At 44.6% G+C, this 18994-nt stretch overlaps 1 protein-coding gene across 1 annotated transcript in view; it reads right to left on the bottom strand.

The window, feature by feature from the left end:
- Window positions 1–9251: 9251 nt before the first annotated feature.
- Window positions 9252–18994, bottom strand: part of CD101 (CD101 molecule) — a 34023-nt gene continuing 24280 nt past the window's right edge. Inside the window, exons 8-9 of the mRNA XM_057527310.1 lie at window positions 17317–17712; window positions 9252–9487 (exon numbers count right to left, since the gene is read on the bottom strand). Coding sequence (XP_057383293.1) covers window positions 9252–9487; window positions 17317–17712 — 632 coding nt within the window. The remainder of the gene's footprint in view (window positions 9488–17316; window positions 17713–18994) is intronic.

The following is an 18994-nucleotide window of genomic DNA, read 5'->3' as shown; positions in this document are numbered from 1 at the left end:
AATACATGTATATGTAATATATGTAAATATATGTAATTTATATCAAGAGTGAAATCAACCAAAACCACTGCTTTCATTACTCATGCATGAACTCATCTCCCTTACCTGGTGCATCTAATTGCTTGAACTTAACTATAGCTTCTATCTTCCATCTTGTTAGTTTTGATCCATCATTCTAACCTGTCTAGATCTTTTTGAATCTTGTTCCTGTCAGTTGACTTATTAGTGCTATCTCCTGGCTCTGTGTCAACTGAACACTTGACAAGCTTGCTCACTTTGATTTCATCCAAGTTGCCAGTAAAAATGCTGAACAAGGCAGACACATTAGCACAACCCGGAGAGCTCTCTTCCAGGTAAACATGGCACCTTGGTCATCACGCTTTGGGTGTTGTCATTCAGTCACACATGGAGTCTCATTAATGCCACGTTGCTCCTTCTTGTTCAAATACCCCACTGCAGGTCATGCATGCTCTATCTATAGCTGTCCCTTGATGTCCCAGCCTGCAAAGCATGGCAGAAAAGGAAGTGAGGTGAATCTGGGTGATTTCTTTTCGTGGTGAGCAGCACAGGTAGCAGCCTAGAAGCCTCAGGGTGATGTAGTTCTTCAGGATGAAGGCTCCCATTCAGTCACATCATCTCCTGTCTCATTGATTTGCCTCACAGCACCTGTCACTTCTCACATCTTATCTAATCTGCAATGCCCTTCTTCTCCCTCTTGGTCCTCTCTCAAGGTTTACATGCATTTGGATGAAGGCTAGGAAGTTTCTAAGGGAGCGGTTTGCTACAATCCAACAATGAGAAGAAGAGTTAATAATTCTTTTGATGAAGATCTGAGGCAGCCTTCCTGGGCAGCCCAGGACATCCCCTTCAAAAGATCTAGCTCTTCCTAGCTCTTCAGTTCTTCTTTAGTAGTCTCTCACCCTCCCTTTCCTGGACTGACTTCCAGCTTACTCTGAGCAGAAGTTGACAGACCTGTTTCCACACACAGTAGACAGAACTTGCTCTCTACTCTTCCAGAGAGACGACGAGCCTTGCCCCAGTGCTGTGGGACTGCTGCCTCTCCTGGCATCTGAAGGGTTTCTTCCTGAAAGCTGGTGGTCTTCTTCCTTCAGAAGCCACCGGCACCTGGTGCAGGGAATCAGAGAGACCCACCTGAGCCCAAGAGAAGAGCTTGGGTGGGGCCGGGGCTGTGAGCATCTTCTTTCTGTAGTTTGTGGCTTCAGTTTCTGCTTTCTCACTCTTATGTGCTAATTGACCATTTCTTCTCTCCCATTCCTTTTTTTCTCCTGTTTTCCCCACTACCCCACCCCTCCAAACCCTCAACACTTCTCCTTTGGTCCAGAAGAGACAAACACAACATTAATGATTGGCTATGAAAGAGGATCTTCCAGGTTCTTTGTATTCTCACCCAGAGCTCTGCAATAAGCAATCCCTTTTCATCCTGAAACTTTTTCGTGATGACACCATTCCTGCCACTTTAGTAATCACCTATATCTGATGGAAGAGCTGAAGCATGGCTAAGTGGTAGGTGGGGAAATTCTGCATGCTTGAATGGTTTTACTCTTAAGTTGTACACCCTACCCATGTGTGTGCACATACAACAGAAAATACCAAACATGTAGCACTCAAATAACTTACTCCATCTGACCCATGTAAACAGGCATGAAGGGCACAAGTACAGAGCAAACGACAGTTCAGAGTGTTAGGAGCTGACACTACACAGAGCCAGTAACCCTTACTCAATATGGAAGCTAAGGCCAGCCCACAACCGCTTCAGACTCCTGTAACATGCTCATTTTTTTGCTTCAATAGTGGTGCTTTTTGCACAAGCAGCCCTATTTGTCAATTTTAGGGCTAGAAGATATTTGGCCCACATATGGGGAAGAAAGGCCATTCTAACACTTGGGTCCTTTTATTGGGCTGGTCCTATCTTGGGTATTGAGAACAGAAGAATCTTCAAACAATTTCCTGCTGCCAGCAGGTGGTACAAGTAGCTGCTGTTGGACAGACCATTAAACAATACAAAGATTCCCTAAAGACAGACTGAAGAACTCATAACATCTGCCTTTAGTCATGGGAGACCATAACAGAACATGCTCTCGTGTGTCTATTTGAACAGCATCATAAGGCAGCACAGAGTAGCCATTCAATCAACATGTGCTGAGCTGAATGGAAATCTGTGGGAACCAAGACAAAGAGTGCAAAGGTTGAATGAATTTGGATTGGAGGAGTGCTCCTCCAATCCAAATTGATCTCCCCTTTCTAGAGCCAACCAGCAGTTAGAGAGCGTGTGACAAAACAAGCACCTGTCATTGTTTTCCGTCCCAATGATCTTCTCATTACCTTGTATGTGTACAGATCTTTGCTCATGATGAGATGGCAGAATCTCTACAGCTAGAGGAAGCATACTGTGACAGAACGTTGCTTTTGGAGTCCATGCACACGCTCTGCCCCTTAAGGCTAGGTGACCTTAGGCATGACACTTTAACTGCATTTTCCTGGTTTGTGGTTTAACCTCAGTTTCTTCACAAGTTTGTCATAAAGATTCAGTCCTCATAACTCATTAATCTCTTTCCCCTTTCCTCTTTGTGGAAATGGATGATGTCAGTTATTTCTGCATGCCTAGCTCCTAGTGTATGTCTTGGTACATGTTAGATATCAGAAAAATGCTTATGGAATAAATAAAACTATTTCTCTTTTATATTACAATCCCTTTTTTGGTGTTGGTCATCTAGTTGGTTCTCAAATACTTTTTGAAAGAAAGATATTTTTTAATTTACTTTTTATTTTTTTAATATTTATTTGGCTGCGCTGGGTCTTAATTGCAGCACGCGGGATCTTTTTTTTTTTTTTTTTTTTAAGGATTTTCTTATTTATTTATTTATTTATTTATTTATTTATGGCTGTGTTGGGTCTTCGGTTCGTGCGAGGGCTCTCTCCAGTTGCGGCAAGCGGGGGCCACTCTTCATCGCGGTGCGGGGACCGCCCTTCATCGCGGTGCACGGGCCTTTCTCTATCGCGGCCCCTCCCGTCCAGACGCGCAGGCTCAGCAATTGTGGCTCACGGGCCCAGCTGCTCCGCGGCATGTGGGATCTTCCCAGACCAGGGCTCGAACCCGTGTCCCCTGCATTAGCAGGCAGATTCTCAACCACTGCGCCACCAGGGAAGCCCGCGGGATCTTTTTAAATTGCGGCATACAGGCTTTTAGTTGTGGCATGTGGGATCTAGTTCCCTGACCAGGGATCAAACCCGGGGCTTCCTGCATTGGGAGCGTGGAGTGCTAATCACTGGACTGCCAGGGAAGTCCCAAAAGATGCCTTTTTAAAAACTCGGGTTTAAGTTATTTACATATAGTAAACTATTGTTATGTATTATTATAATATTTATATTAATATGTATTAAACTATATATTATTAAGTTCAGTTATTTACATACAGTAAAGTACTCAATCTTAAGACAGCTCAGTGACTTTTTACATATGCATGCACTCATGAAACCACCACCTGGATAAAGATAAAAAACATTTCAGTTGCTTCAGAAGTTTCCTTCATGCTACCTCGCAGTCAATGCTCCCCTTGCCAGAGGAAATCATTATTCTGACTTCTGTCACCATGGATTCATTTTGCTCATTCTTGGACTACATACCCTTTTGTGTCTGGATTCTTTCACTCAACAATGCTGTGAGATTCATCCATATTGTCATGTAAGTTGGTAGTTTGTTCATTTTTTAAAAATTAATTAATTAATTTATTTATTTATTTATTTTTGGCTGAGTTGGGTCTTTGTTGCTGCACGCAGGCTTTCTCTAGTTGGGCGGCGAGCCGGGGCTACTCTTCGTTGGTGCGTGGGCTTCTGTAGTTGTGGCTCGCGGGCTCTATAGCGCAGGCTCAATAGTTGTGGTGCACAGGCTTAGTTGCTCTGCGGCATGTGGGATCTTCCTGGACCAGGGCTCCAACCTGTGTCCCCTGCATTGGCAGGCGGATTCTTAACCGCTGCGCCACAAGGGAAGCCCTGTTCATTGTTTTTTAATGTGTAGTATTCTGTGGTATATATAAACTATAATTAATCCATTCGACTACTGATGGACAATGGGTTTGTTTCCAGTTTTTAGCAATGATGAATAGAGCTATAAATATTCCTGTGTATGTCTTTTGGTACACATAGGCATTCATTTCTCTTGGGTAAAGGCAAGTGCTAGGTCATAGGGTGAATGTATGTTTAATTTTATTAGAAACTACCAAACTATTTTGCAAAATAGTTGAACAGATTTACACTCCCATCAGCAGTGTATTGAATTCCAGTTCCTCCAAATTCTTATGAGCATTTGATATTGTCAGTCTTTTCAATTTTAGCCATCCTGATGTAATGAACTTGAGTTTTCATTTGCTGGTTATTTACAATGTATGAACTTATTAATAGTTCCTTATCCAGTGTGGTCCTACATCTCAGCAAATTGTTCAATGTGATAAATATGCTTCCAGTCAAAACATCTCTATTTGTCAGTCAGAACTGGTGCAGAAGGAGCCTTGGATTCAGAGATGACATGGTAGAAACTACAAATTTCTAACAAGTAAATTAAACATAAATGCAAGTATCAAAAAGATAAAGTAAATAAAAAGCCAGTTAAAATAATGAACAATGTAACTCTGCCTTATCCCTACACTTTTGAGTAGAAAATTCGGTTAACAAATATTCTTTAAACGGAAGAAGAATCTGATAACATGTGTCGTATTTAACAGATATATATTAGCTACCTCGGTGAGCTTGATATAATACAAGAAACTTTTTGATAATTTTGTTCAGTTCTCAAAACCCTCACAAAATTGGTATTATCTGCATTATACAACTTGGGAAAGTAGAAGAGATTGCTGAGGATGGCTACCCTGCTTCGCCTTGGTTCTACCACAGCCCTCGCCCACAACCCTCATCCATTGCCTAAGCTACTGTTTTTTCAATTCTCTTAAAGAACAACTGTTCTTTCCCTACTAAATAACATCCAATGGCCTACCTTGTCCACCAAATGAAGTCCAAGTTCTTACCCATGTTCATGATTTCTTTTCCTGCCCTTCCCCAACCATAGTTAGAGTTTGCCCTAACTACGTTTCCATGTTTATCTCCCATTGCTCCCCTCCATAAATCTGACACTTAAATCAAACCAAAGCTATTCTATACACTATGCTTTACTTGAAGCTAACTCTGCCCCCAGACCACTGTTTACTCCAACTTCTGCTGTCATAATATTTTTTGACATTTTAAAGTTCAAATGATACCTCCTTTGTGAAGTTGTCTCTGATTTCTCATTGCCCATAGAACTTTACTGTGTTAGGGGGTAAAAATTAAAAGCCAGCGTAACGGAAGTCCGGGCTGAACCTACTGGGAATGCCAACTTCTCCGGACCTGTCTGATGAGTGGGGAGCCTCCCACAAGCACAATGTGCATGACCCACGTTGCAGGAGAAAGGGGGCCTGTGATGAAGACGTTTCAGAGGTTCCTAGGAGCCAAGAATAAGAAATGGAGAGCATAGCGTGAAGCCTGTCTCGCAGACTGGTTCCAGACAGGCTGGTGTCTAGACCCTATGGAGAAAGGAGATGTTAAACGAAAGCTAAAGGAACTGTTTTCACAAGAAAATCTTTAGAGACATGGGGGCACACACAATCTTGGACCTGTCTGCAATCCAAACAGAGTGTCATGCAAAGACAAAATGAGGGTAAGGCACTCTTCCTTGCTTACCACCATCCAGCTTTGGCATCTCACATGCTCCAGCATCCTTGCTGCAGTGGGAGCCCATAGATGTGAACAGAACAGCAGGAAGCCCTAGAAATGCTTGAAGAACACTTTATAGATGGCCAAGACTCTGGGGCAAAGGTATGTAGAACTTGGATTATTATTGTTGATTCAGTTTCATTTATGTGCATAGATGGGTAAGACCTGGAAAAACTTGGGTTATGCCTACTTTCATTTATGACTTGAAATGATTTAAAACTTATCTTCATGTAAGTATCTGATTTGATCCTCATATGAGGTGGATACTATTATCACCAGATTTTTCTGATATCAATGGATTGAGCATAGTGTTGATTGTGGAAGGAGTCCAGAACTTTTTGTCAGTGGGCCTAATTTTGAGCTCTTACTCTTTTGCATATGGTGGAGTGATCCTGGATAAACCCAACCTCTCTGAGCTTCAATTCCTTACCTGCAGGAAAGGAATACCAGCCCCTTTTGCATGGAGATGCCGTGAAACTCTGGGATGATGAACAACTCCTGTATGATTGTGAGAAACTATTATGGCACATGACTTTCTACCAACTGCATTCATCTTCCGCCATAAATCAGTTGTTCCTATCCATGTATCTCAATAGACTGAAAATAATGAAAGGAGCGTAGTCATGCCTTATTCCTCTTTGTGTCATCTTGTCCTGCAACTCGACTTGATGGTGTGGAATACCTCGGGGTGATGAGTTTCTCAGCGTTCGTGGGAGTGTGGGAGAGAGGATTCACGCTTCAGAACTTCTTGGACTAGACACCAATCTGGAGAGCCTAAGATTATTTATTAAAGTCATCAGATGTATAACAGATACAGATATAACACCTCAAATCAAGTTTCCCAGGAACATAATACATGGCTAAAACTGACAGAACATTAGCCACTGCCACTGAGCAGGGAGTGGCAAACTTTTTCCATGAAGGGCCAGATCGTAAACATTTTAGGTTTTGCAGGTCATAGAGTCTATCGTGGCAACTACTCAACTCAGCCATTATATCATGATAGTAGCCATAGATAATATCTAGACAAATGGGAGTGCCTGTATTCCAACAAATTGCATTTTAAAAAACAGGTAGTGGGCCACATTTGGCCTGTGGGCTACAGGTAGCCAACTCCTGAGACAGAGGTTTGTCCTGTTGCCAAAGAGGATTTACTAACACAAGAAGCTGAAAATAAAACCAGGTGGTGACAGAGAATAGAAAAGCTGAAATCAATGAGTAAAAGTAAACTTCTCTGTTAAGTCTGAAAAACTAAAATGACCAAGGGCATAATTGGAGAGAGAAGAGGTTTCACGTAAAAATGCCTGCTGAATTGGATGAAAACAAATTTTATTCTAAAGAAGTTCAGAAAGGTAGAAAGAAGACGCTGGGGTTTCAGTTACCTGAAAACTACTATGAGCCAAATGGTGCGGTGTGACTTCCTAGAAAATCCAATGTGCTCTATCTAGTTCCCATTAATGAAAACAGAGCATCCAGAAAAAACTAGGTGATAGTCCCAGGGGAGCAGGGTTGAGTCTGCTTGAGTCACCACTGGATCCCTCACACCCATGCCAGTGCTGGACACCCAGGAGGTGCTCACTGGGCAGTAATCATTCCCATGCTCTGCTCTGGGTGGGGCAGTCGGATATTTGAGTGTCTGGTCTGTGCAGTCTCTGTGCTGAATTCAAATGTGACAAACTGGTGTTTGAGCTGAGAGCGGAAAGGCAGTATTCAGGGAAGGAGGGAGAACAGTGGTTGGGGGTAAGAGTACCTGAAATGGGGGCAGCACCAGGATCTATTCTGATTCTCTGATGGGGCTCAATTCTATTCTCTTTCCTTTCAATATTCAATTAAAATACGGGTTTCTGGAAAAAACGGGGGGGGGGGAGGGGAACATCACACTTCAATGTTAAGAAATCTTGACATTAGCTTTGCTTTTGGAAAAATTTGCTCCCGTACCTGAGAGAGAAGAAATAAATGCTCTGACCTGTTTAAAAAAACATTTGGAGTATTTCAAATGAGGCTACAAAGGGAGATGAATTCAAGGAACCGGTAGGCCTGCTGTGGGAGTTCTCATAGCCACCAATAATCCCCTTGCAGAGGAACTAATTATGTTTGGAGAGGACGTGTGTGCCTGATAAAATAATTAAAAATAAATTGCTATCCTTGGAAATGCAAATTAATGAGTGTTAAAGCAACCCTGTTGGTCACATAGATAATAAATAGATGGGTTTTCTCAAGTCTGTTAGGTGGCACTGATTGATTTCCAATTCTGGCTACAACAGGGCCTAAGCTGCTTTTGAAACAAAGGTGAGGGGACCCCAGGCCCAGTGGGAACAGTTGTTATCTCCTAGGGGACAGTGGTTGGAAGCCTTCAGCCATGACACTCCCCCTCCCCCTCCCCCTGACTTTTCCTGGCTGAGAACAGAGGATGCTGAGATGCCTATTCCCCCTGAACTCCTAGCCCCTGCCGGAGCAGGACGGGATGGCGGCACTGTTAACTCCTCTGCCCTCAGATAACTGCCACAGCCCCCTTTCCTGCTACCCGGTGCTGTCAGGTCAAGGAAAATAAGGCCTTGGCTAAGAAGAGCCAGGAGCCAGATGGACCTTTGGGTGTGGGGAGGAAAGGGAGATATGAGGCCTTGGGGAGCTGAATGGAGCACTGTTGTAAAATTTTGTTTTAAAGTTTTTCCTTAGCAATGACTTAATAAGTCTTATGGAGAAAAGAAAGAAGAAAAAAAAAAAGGGAAAGAAAGTCAGGCTACAAAATACCTTATCCTTTCACTAAAGAACCAATACTGATTAAGCACCTACTATGCAGAGCTTGCTCGTCAGTGGCATTTATAGATGGGATGGAGATGGAGTGAAGGAGAAAATGGGCTTTCTGCCTTGAAGGAAGTCACAGTCTGATTGGGAGGCGGATTTGATGTGAATGAAGGGCATAGTCCCAACTCCTTTTCCTGGCTGGCATCAGGTCCTTTCCTACACGTCTTATCTGGAGGCAAAAGATGACCTGGAGCCAGTGTGGCAGGACCACTGAGCGTGGTCCAGGGAATCAGTGACATGAGAGAGGGAAGCATCGCCCTGGGCTCTGCCGTGGGATCTCATTTAATCCCCAGCAGCTGTGTGAGGGAGGTACGCCTCTCCTTACAGATCTTTGGGATGGGTAGCCTAAGCCTCGTGAGGTGTGGCAAGCGGAAGACGGGCCTACGTCTTACGCATCTTTTCCTCCTGTGCAGCACTTTGTTCATAGGTCATCAATGGAGACTATCAATGGAGTCACCTAGCTCCTGGGGGGGATGCAATGGGTAGATGAGGTGACACATGAAGAAGCACTTAATGGTTTCTGGCACCACATACGCGCTCAATAGATGTTCCCTCTGAGTCCTAGGTACCTCGCCCCAGGCCACAGACTCAGAGGAGGACAGACCCAGGGGTCTCTCCTCTCCTGGTCAGTCCAGTTCCAAAGTCCGCGCTCTTTCCACAGGGCTGCAGGCGCCTCTCGGGATTCAGCTGTCTTCACCGTCCTCTTCCAATCTGTGTGTGGTCCTGCTTCCAGCCCCTTTCAGGTCCACCCAGAGGGCCTTTTCTTTCTGTCTGTTTAGACTCAGAGTTGACAACTTCCTGGCCTTCCAGTACAGGCAGAGGAGGGAAATGAACAGAAGGGTGAGTATAACGAAGGGGCAGATGAATAGGAAATAGAGTAAAGGTACTGACGAGCAGATCCTGGAAGGAAACGTGGGCTCTGCAACAAAAAGGAAGAAAATAAAGAGAATAATTAGTCTCCAGCTTATTTGCACTCATCAATTATAAACACTTCTGGGATTTATCGTTACAGGAAAATATATGTAAGAATAACGGGGCCAAATGGCAGGGTGCCCCTTAAATCACATGTGAGGAGCAAAGGAAAGGGAGCTGGGAGAAGAGAGCTCCAGGATGGCCTGTTCCAGCCTGACTCCCCCTCACCCAACAATTTCCAACCACCAGAGGTTCCCATGACCTACTTAAAACGAACAGCCAGAAAGAAAAACAAAACAAAAAAGAAAACCTCTCCTTTAATCTTCTTTCCTCAGAAAAGATATCTATAATTCAACCCTCGTTCCCAACTCTGTTGCCGGCCCTGAATTTTTAACTGAGTTATTCCCACTGCTGCTTCTGAAAACACACACACACACGCATGTGCACACACGCACGTGCACACACACATGTGCACACGCACACACACGTGTGCACACGCACACGCGCACACGCACACTCTGCACTGTCCTTATAAAACAACAGCAACTACAAGTAAGAAGGACCATCCCTTCCTGAATCTCCAAACTGGTCTCACACTCCCCCACCCCCATTCAGCTCCTTTCCCCTCTTGCTCTTACCATCACCTCTCCCTGGCGTGCTCACTGCACCGTATCCTCGAGGTCCTACTGGCCTCACTCGCCATCACTCTGGCCTTCCACCTCTCCTCAGGCACAGTTTTCCTCTTCTTTCTATCTTCTTCTCACACATGCCTTTGTTTAGACCTCTTTCATCCCCTTTTAACCACCTTTGTCATCACAGTTACTTGAGTAGGTCTGACAGCGTCCTTTGCTTCTACAGTCCTTGCAGTGCCTAGCACATGTGCCTGATAACGTTTGCTGATCTGAATTAAACTGGATTCACTGCAACCACATGGGCAAAGGCTACCATATAAAGGCATGCTGAAGCATCCGGCAGCTGCAGTCCGAGGGGAGGCGCTATCAACACATGGACACGCAGAGCACGCACCAGCAGCCCCTGAGGGGTTCCTGGCCACACAGCCAGGGAAGCAAAGGCGAGAGAACTGCCAATGCCACAGGCTCCAGGAAGCACTGCCTCGAGTTACTAGTCAAAGGACAGGGATTTAGTCTCTCGATGCAGAAAGACATATGCTTAAAGAGACACCAACTATTAAATGTAGTCTTCTGACTACATTTATTTATGACAGGATATTCAAAATCAGGGCTGTTCTGAAAAATCTGACGCTAATAGTAGCTGTGCTTTTATTGGAAAATTGTAATGACCTAAGCACTTTCTTCTTCAGAGGTTAAGCTGTAGGATTCATGGGATTACAGACGCTTAGAGATGAAGACGACAGGTTTAGAGGTCAGTGCGACCAACCTCATGCTGCAAGAATTCCATTTTCGGCATTGCAGATACATTTTGCACATTGAAGGACATCTCTTTGTGGGAGGTTAAGAAAGAATCTAAACCTGTGTCCAGCTCCTGCATTGTAAACTCTGGGAGGAGAGGGCCTATGTCTTACGCATCTTTTCCTCCTGTGCAGCACTTTGTTCGTAGGTCATCAATGGAGACTAAAGAATGAGTCAATTGCATGAGTGATTTGCACACACAGGAACCCAGGAGTAGCTGCCGTCATGTTACCCAGAGTAAAGATCATCACTGAACATTAGCCTGGCAGCTCTGAACAGGGCTGGCAAGGAGCTACGGGGGTTTGTTGCCCGGTTCTTCTCTGGTCTCATTTATATTCTCCACCCTAGATTTGGTTTTTGTTTTTGAAAGGGTGGGCAATGATAAAGATAGATTTTGACTTCTTTCTCATCTCCTCTCCACATCCTACCTGACCCTTCTCTCCAAGGCCCTGCTTGACTACAATATTTCTCCCAGGTCTTACCTGAATACATTTGAAAGCATATGGCTAAGAAGGAGGTACAGACTGAAATGCTGAAAGAGAATAGAGCTGTAGAGTGGGTAAGAATTCTGGCCTTGCTGCTTCACACTACTCATGTGCAGAGTAGGGATTGAGCGCCTACTATGTTTCAAAGAGAGCTGGGTTCAAATCCTGCCTCTACAACTTACTGCTATTGACTTTGGACAAATTACTTTTCCTCTCTCTCTAATCATTAGTTTCCTAGTCAATCAAGTGAGGATAATAATTTCCAGAGTTGTGATGAGATAATGCTTAATAAAGCATTAAACAGTGCCTAGCACGTTTGTTGAGTCAGCAAGAAGTAAATACCAGCTAGAAAGCTACTAAGAAAGTTAGGAAAATCATAGGCAACTTTTTCCTAAGAGACCAGGCAGAAAAGAGGGCTGAACCTGCTGATTCCTCACTCAGGGACCGCAGACTTGGCCATGTCCTTCCACGTCTCTCCCTTAAATCTCTGATCTCTCTGTCCCCAGGGCTGGGTGACATTCAGCTGAGAGTCAAATGATTACTTGGGAGACTCCGGCTTCCTGTTCCAATCATGAGAGGCAGAGAACTGGGAGGTAAGAGTCCGCGGCACCCATGTGTCACCATGGCTAGGATGGTGGGGTGACGTTGGGGGGATGGGGCCGGCACACAGAAGGTGGAAAGAAACCTGGCACTTGGATTTTCTGCCACTGAGACTCTAACCTTCAGTGTGAAGGGACTGCCAGAGGGCTTGACTATCTAAATGGGGCCGGGCTTAGAGCAATCTGCCATCCAAGGACAACAAAGTGCACCCGTCGCAGTGCCCAATTGGCCAACAGCTAGAAACTGTCAGCTCCAGTGCTTCTAAATTACCTCTCCTGGGAGGACGGTGTTTGCTCTGGATCCCACAGTCACCATTCCCACCATCTGCCTCTCACCCTTATCTGGATTAGCATTAGTGACATTCAAAACCATTAAGGGGGGCTTCCCTGGTGGCGCAGTGGTTGGGAATCTGCCTGCTAATGCAGGGGACACGGGTTCGAGCCCTGGTCTGGGAAGATCCCACATGCCACGGAGCACCTGGGCCCGTGAGCCACAACTACTGAGCCTGCGCGTCTGGAGCCTGTGCCCCGCGACGGGAGGGGCCGCGATAGAGAAAGGCCCGCGCACCGCGATGAAGAGCGGTCCCCGCACCGCGATGAAGAGTGGCCCCCACTTGCCGCAACTAGAGAAAGCCCTCGCACGAACCGAAGACCCAACACAGGCAAAAATAAATAAATAAATAAATAAAGTAGCTATAAAAAAGATGTCTTAAAAAAAAAAAAAAAAAAAACCATTAAGGGTTGGCATTTTGAAGCAATCTGAGTAAGTGCTCAGTGCTCCAAGTACAAGGCCTGTAAGGCAGAGCCAAAAGTATAATGAGAACACTTCATCACAAGGTTTAGTTTGTAACTTGCTTCTACCCCCAGCCAAACACACCATGAGGAGCATTCCTTTCTGATGTTACCTCAGAAATACCGACTTTAGAAGAAGAAAGGTGGAGGATGATGAGGGGGTTACCAGCTCACCCCCAACCCCAGACTTGGGCAGCTGACAGGCCAGGTGTGGCCATGTGGGAGGGGTGGCTCCCGCCAAGAACTGAAAGCAGGATTAGGTAACCTGATACAAGTGCATCCCAGAGTAAGTGAGCCCCTTACAGCATCAGTTTCAACTCCATTGAAGAGTCGCTTGCTCATTTTTCATCAAGCATTTGTTGAACTGAGCGCTACGTGCCAGGCCTTGTTGGAAGCACCGGGGTAGCGTTGATAAATAGCATGTTCTCTCCAGAAACCTCAGTGTGATAGGGGCATATCTCCTTTGAGAATCCACTTTCTCAATATATCCTTACCCCCCCCAAAAGCTGGGAAATAGTGACAAATACCATTCTACTACAAATAATCCAGTCCCCAGAAAGCTTTATAACCTTGCCTATTAATCACAGAGAATTCTCTAGAATGAGATACAAAAAGACTCAAGTAGCTGTAGCCCCCGCTTTGGCTTAGTCATAGCTAAGGAAGTAAGATGGAGAGGAAGAATGCAAGGTGCATTCCACCAGGGAAATACCTCTCAACTTTTCTGCCTTCACAGGAGCAATATGCTTCACAGGTCTATCAAGTAGTCCTAAACTAACCCAACCCAGAATTGCCAAATAAAAGTGGCAGAAAACCATTTGAGAAGTGAGAATTGGTAGCTTATTGTATTTCAACTGGACTTTATTAATACACAGAGCTGGTCCTGACCAGGAGGGCAGCTACACGGATTCAGTAAGTATTTGAGTATTGTTTCTGTGCCAAGCACTGTGCTCGTGCTGAGAACAAGACATTCAGTCTTTGCCTTCTCAGAAGGTATCGTCTGGCACTGATGATGGATGTTAAACAGGTGGGATGACTAAGAAAATAAGGTAAGTCACTGAGAAAGTGGCAGTTAAGTTGGTCGGTGAATGATTAGTAGGTGTTGATCTGGGACAGATTAACATGAAGGAGCATTCCATTCAGGAGGTGGTATAAGTTCACTCAAGCTGTTGGACTGTCAGTCATATCCTTTCTCTTCTAATCTTCCTCTTCTTCCTCTCTACTGGCTCTTTTCTCTCTAGATGTAAAAGTACTCAAGTCCCTACCATCTTCAAACCAAAACAGAACAAGGCAAAGCTTCACTGCACCTCTTGCCATTTGCTCTTGTCTTCTCTCTTTCCCTTTACATCAAAGCTCTTGAAAGCATGAACTGGATTTGATGTGTCCACTTTCTCCCTGCAGTCTGACTTTTCTCACTTTCTGTAATTGCCCTATATTGTTAAACCCAATGGATAGTTTCCTATTTTTGTCTTAATTGGCCTCTTTGCACTAGTCAAATCTGTCGGCTCTCCCTACTCTTGATACCCTCCTGCCTTTGGTGTCTATGATACCACCAAACCCTGGTTCTCCTCCTACCTCTAGGCTACTCCTTCCATTCTCCTTCACAGGTTCCTCTTCTGCAGTCCCCCAAGAAATAGCAGTGTATCTCAGGGATCCATCCTTGGGCATCATTATAGGCCGTAAGCTGATGATTTCTAATCTATAACTCTGGTAGAGATCTCACTTGGAAATCCTGAAGTTTATTGGACAGATCTCCCTAGATGACTCACCGGTACTCCAAACTCAATTCCAGTCCTACTTATTCAAAATTGAACTCATCTTCCCCTTTAGTCCTTTCTCCTATATTACCTCAGTTAGTGACTGTCCCCACTATCCACCTTAGGCCAGAAACCTGGTATTCATCCTCGATTCTCTTCTTCTGCTCGTTCACCATCCACATACACCTAATCAGTCTCTAAATCCTGAAGACCCCATCTCCTAATACGGAATGCAGAATGCCTGCCTTTCTCTCAGCCCTCACAGGCACTGCCTTAATTGAGGCCTTCATCTTGTCTCACCTGGGTCCCTACAATCAATTTCAAATAGTTCTCCCTTCTCTGTGCCTACCTCCCTTTCAATTCATTTTTAACACTGTTCCCAGGAAGAGCTTTCTAAAATGCAAACCTGATGTGTCACCCTCCTGCCTGAACTTGTTCAATGACACTCTGTAACTTCCATGAGAAAGCTCATCTTCCCCAGCTCCATACAAAAGACCCACTTGACATCTGTACCCTTTCCACCCCACTAGCCTCCTCTCTTGCCATCCTACCACAGTTTCTCTGATCATCTTGCATATACTTTCCTTTTCCCAAAACACGTGTCTTCCTTTTTATAGGCCCCATACTCTGGGGAACCTTTCCAGATCTCCTCCCCAGCCAGCTCTTCATCCCAACCCTGCCTCTACTCCTTCCTTAGTATCCTGAGACTACTTCTTTCATGACACATATCATGTTGGACTTTACTTCCCCACCAGACTCAGCTCTGTGGGAACAGACTCCGTAATACATTTTTTTGTGTGTCCTCAGAAACTCATATAGTTATTTATTGAACAAATTAAAATATTTTACCACATAAATAGATATATACATAGGTAGATGTGTGTGTGTGTGTGTGTGTGTGTGTGTGTGTGTGCGTCGCTAGCATGTTTGGAGATATAAGGGGGAGAAGGAGGTAACATTTGTTGAGCACTTACAATATGCCAGGGACTGTGCTAGTAGGGAGGTGATAGAGCTGCATTTTGAGACTAGGCTTGTCTGATTCCAAACCCTGGGATTTTTCATCACCCACACTGTCTTCCCAACTACCAGAAAGGAACAGCTGGGCAGAAGAAGTGAGATGCTATATTATAAAGATTCACTCGGGAACACTTAACTGTACTTATAATGAAAACCCTCAGGTTCTCATGGCACAGGCTTTCCAGCTCCTTCAGTTGTGAAGAATACAAAGACCATTCAGTTTGTAACATTTTCTTTCCAGAGTTCATCTTTTTAAAAACCTTACACCTGTTTTATAAGAATTCCACAAAGATGAACAGTATATATATGTTTTGAACGATCCCATCTGTCTCAGAGGAGATGTGCTTTTTAGCCACAGAATATATACTTTTTACAGTTATTATCTATTTATTCTACTACAGAAACGGCTGAATCTACAGAGCCTAGGAATTCCAGTGGGAAAACATGTATGGAATGTGCTCAGGGTGGGGACTTCCTATAATTGTTGGAATGGAAGAAAAGCTGATAGGAAGATAAATTCTGCCTGGATACTTGGGAGAAGAATCCTGCTGAAGAATAGTCAGGGGAAGAGAATGATGGATCCCAGCGAACAAGTTAGATAACTCTGACTTCCACTCTAGAAGCCTTGCTGGGGCTGGGATGCAACTGTCCCAACTCTGAGAAGGTGTCATCCGTTCTCAGTAGCCCTCTTTCCCTCCTACAGACTGTCCCCAAAGCTAGCTGGTGCTGTAGGGCTGTTATCTTTATTGATCCTTTCTACACTTCCTAGGATGGGCCACCAAGACCACACCTCTGCCTCTCCAGTGACCCTCTCTCACTGTAAGTTTAACCTGTAGCTCACCTCTCACCTTATCTTTAGACCCCAGCAGAAAGAGGTGGCTCAGAGGATGAGCAGTCTACATCTACTGGCTCCTTAATCACCTGGGAAGATTTACTGGTCTGGCTGGAGGAATTTTTGCTTAATGAATGCCTATTACATGCTTGGCACTGCACTGGCTGGAAGGAAGCCCTCTCCTCCTTCACAACCTCTTGTTCTACACACCTCCTAAAGCTGAGCACTCAGCAGAATAAGTTGACCTTCCCACACAGAGAAGGGTCACCCTTTGGCCAATGGTCTTCAAGTAGCTGTCTTTTTGCCAGAGCCTGTAAACAAGTTCTATGGGACACACTTCCTCCCTCGATGACTTTCAAGGTGCAATCAGGAGAGGCACACCCAATGACTATCATGACCAAAGATCCGATAGCTTGTTGAACACATCAATAAGAAGCTTGCCACTTATTCGTTGAGAAAGGCTTTTTTTTTTGTTGGGTTCGTTTTGACTCAGGGAGCATTTAGATATAGCTGATTTTGGTTCAACCAGATCAAACACAAAGTCACCATGTCCCTATTGCTCATCCCACTCCCACCACAGGTCAGCCTTCTGAGATTGGAGAATCAGCCAAGAGGTAAGGATGTCTGCTTCAAACATTATTTGGTTATTTAAAGGGATACAATGTTGATGGCTTTTTTGTTCAAGAGGGAAAGTGGGGGAGGAGGTCAGGTGCCCTTGACATTTAAACGTCCATGCCAAAACCTCATGTAACCTTGTCTGCCCAAACTGAGTTACTGTTGAGAGAAATGGCGAAGTCATTTTCTTACGGGAATCTGTAAATTGTTTTCAGCCTGAAAAGAAGCAAAACATAGCTGGGTGGGAAAGCATAGGAGGGGAGACAAAAGATTCTCCTGACCACGAGCCATGGCAGATGAACCGCTAGTTACCTGAAGGCAGCACCCTGAGCACCACATGCTGTGACTCGTCTGATGCTTGGTTGACCCACTTGCTTGGGTTACCGTGTAGCTGCCACTCTGCCACCCTGCACCAGTACATTCCAGCATCCTCCATCTCCACTCGATGCAGCATCAGGACAAAGTCTGCAGGGGATGAACGGTAACAGTGCAGGCGCCTCCTGAGCCCCTCTTCGCCATACTCCAGCAAGCCGTCATGCTGCAGGTGCACCAGCATTTTACTTCCAGAATTTTCTCTGTTCCAGTACCACATCACAGAGAACAGGGAGGCTGGGCTGCCTGTACTCTCCAGGCTGCAGCGGATGGCCACCTCGCTGTGCTCGGAGACATTTTCTCTCCCGGACACTTTGGAGATGCGTACCTTACTTCCTAGGAAATAACATGGCGGTAAGTTCGAGAAGAACCCAGCTCTTAGATAGGACACCTCCTCTGAAAAGTCTACTTCTCATTGAAGGGATGCCATCTTATAATTTTTAGATATCAGGTCCTTCATCTTTAACACTTTTCCTTGACCCTTATCCTTCTTCCATATTTGCCAGAACATTCTCTGCTATGAATCAAACCAGCCACTTCCCTTCATCAGTCTGCCTCTTGCCTGCTGGACCTGACACTGAAAACCACCCAGCTTTGCCAGATGTTCTGCCCTGCTGCTTTTACTTCTCCCAGCTCAGCTCTCCCTTCTGCTTCCCAGAAAGGCCATTCAAAACTTCCAGTCCGCCCCTCAAGTCCCATGTTCCATCACTACCCCTTTTTTTTTTTTTGCAAATTACCCTCCTCCCATGCACTGGATATCACCTCAGGTGTTAGACGCAGGGAAAGAGAAGGCTACCCAAGAGACTGCGCATTTTCATACATGCATTAGAATATCACTCAAGGAGACTATTTACATTATTGGATTAGACTAAGTTTTAAACAGATTTTGACATTTACTTTTTAAAAATGTTCGCCTTTTAACTCACAGGTGAGGACTTGGAAGGCTAGAGTAATCACACACAAAATAAATTATAGTATGCACTAAATTTTCAACTCTACTACAAACATATTTATTGATCTATCTTGAAAAGAACATCTTTGTCTGATCCTAGATTCTTTTTTAGCTACCATCTTTACTCTCTCTTTCCCTTTGTAGAGAAGCATGTGGAATATTAGTTTACATGGTACTGTCTCTGCTTCCTCACCTCAAATTACTCCCTACTTTATTGCCATCAGCTTTCCAATCTCATCACTAGGCTCTGGCCAAGGTCCACAGAAAAAGCCCAATTTCCCAGCTCAAGAGACCCTCCAGTCTTTTTTGCCCTCTCTGCAGCTTCTGTCACTGAAATCCATTTTCTTCTGATATCCTCTCCTCTTTTGATTTCAGAGAAAGCATTCCTCCTACAATTCTTACCAATCCTTCTCAGTATCTTTCCCTGGGGCCTCTTCCTTAACTTACTTCCTACACCAGGGTACAAAGCTAGCTACTCTCAACCAGCCGCACACAGCCCACAAATATGTTTTATTTGACATCTTCAGTATTTTAAAAGAATTTGAATTCATTATGGACATTCCAAAATGAGTGATGCCACCAAAAAAAGATTTTAGGCATTTCTTGATAGACTAAAAGATTGAACAGCCCTGGTCCCACATTTCTGAATGGGAAGCGCTGGCTTGA

This window comes from Balaenoptera acutorostrata, chromosome 1, assembly GCF_949987535.1.
Source record: "Balaenoptera acutorostrata chromosome 1, mBalAcu1.1, whole genome shotgun sequence".
Classification (NCBI taxonomy): Eukaryota; Metazoa; Chordata; class Mammalia; order Artiodactyla; family Balaenopteridae; genus Balaenoptera; species Balaenoptera acutorostrata.
Note: the sequence above shows the minus strand (reverse complement) of the source record. Positions and strands in the feature narration are given on the sequence as shown.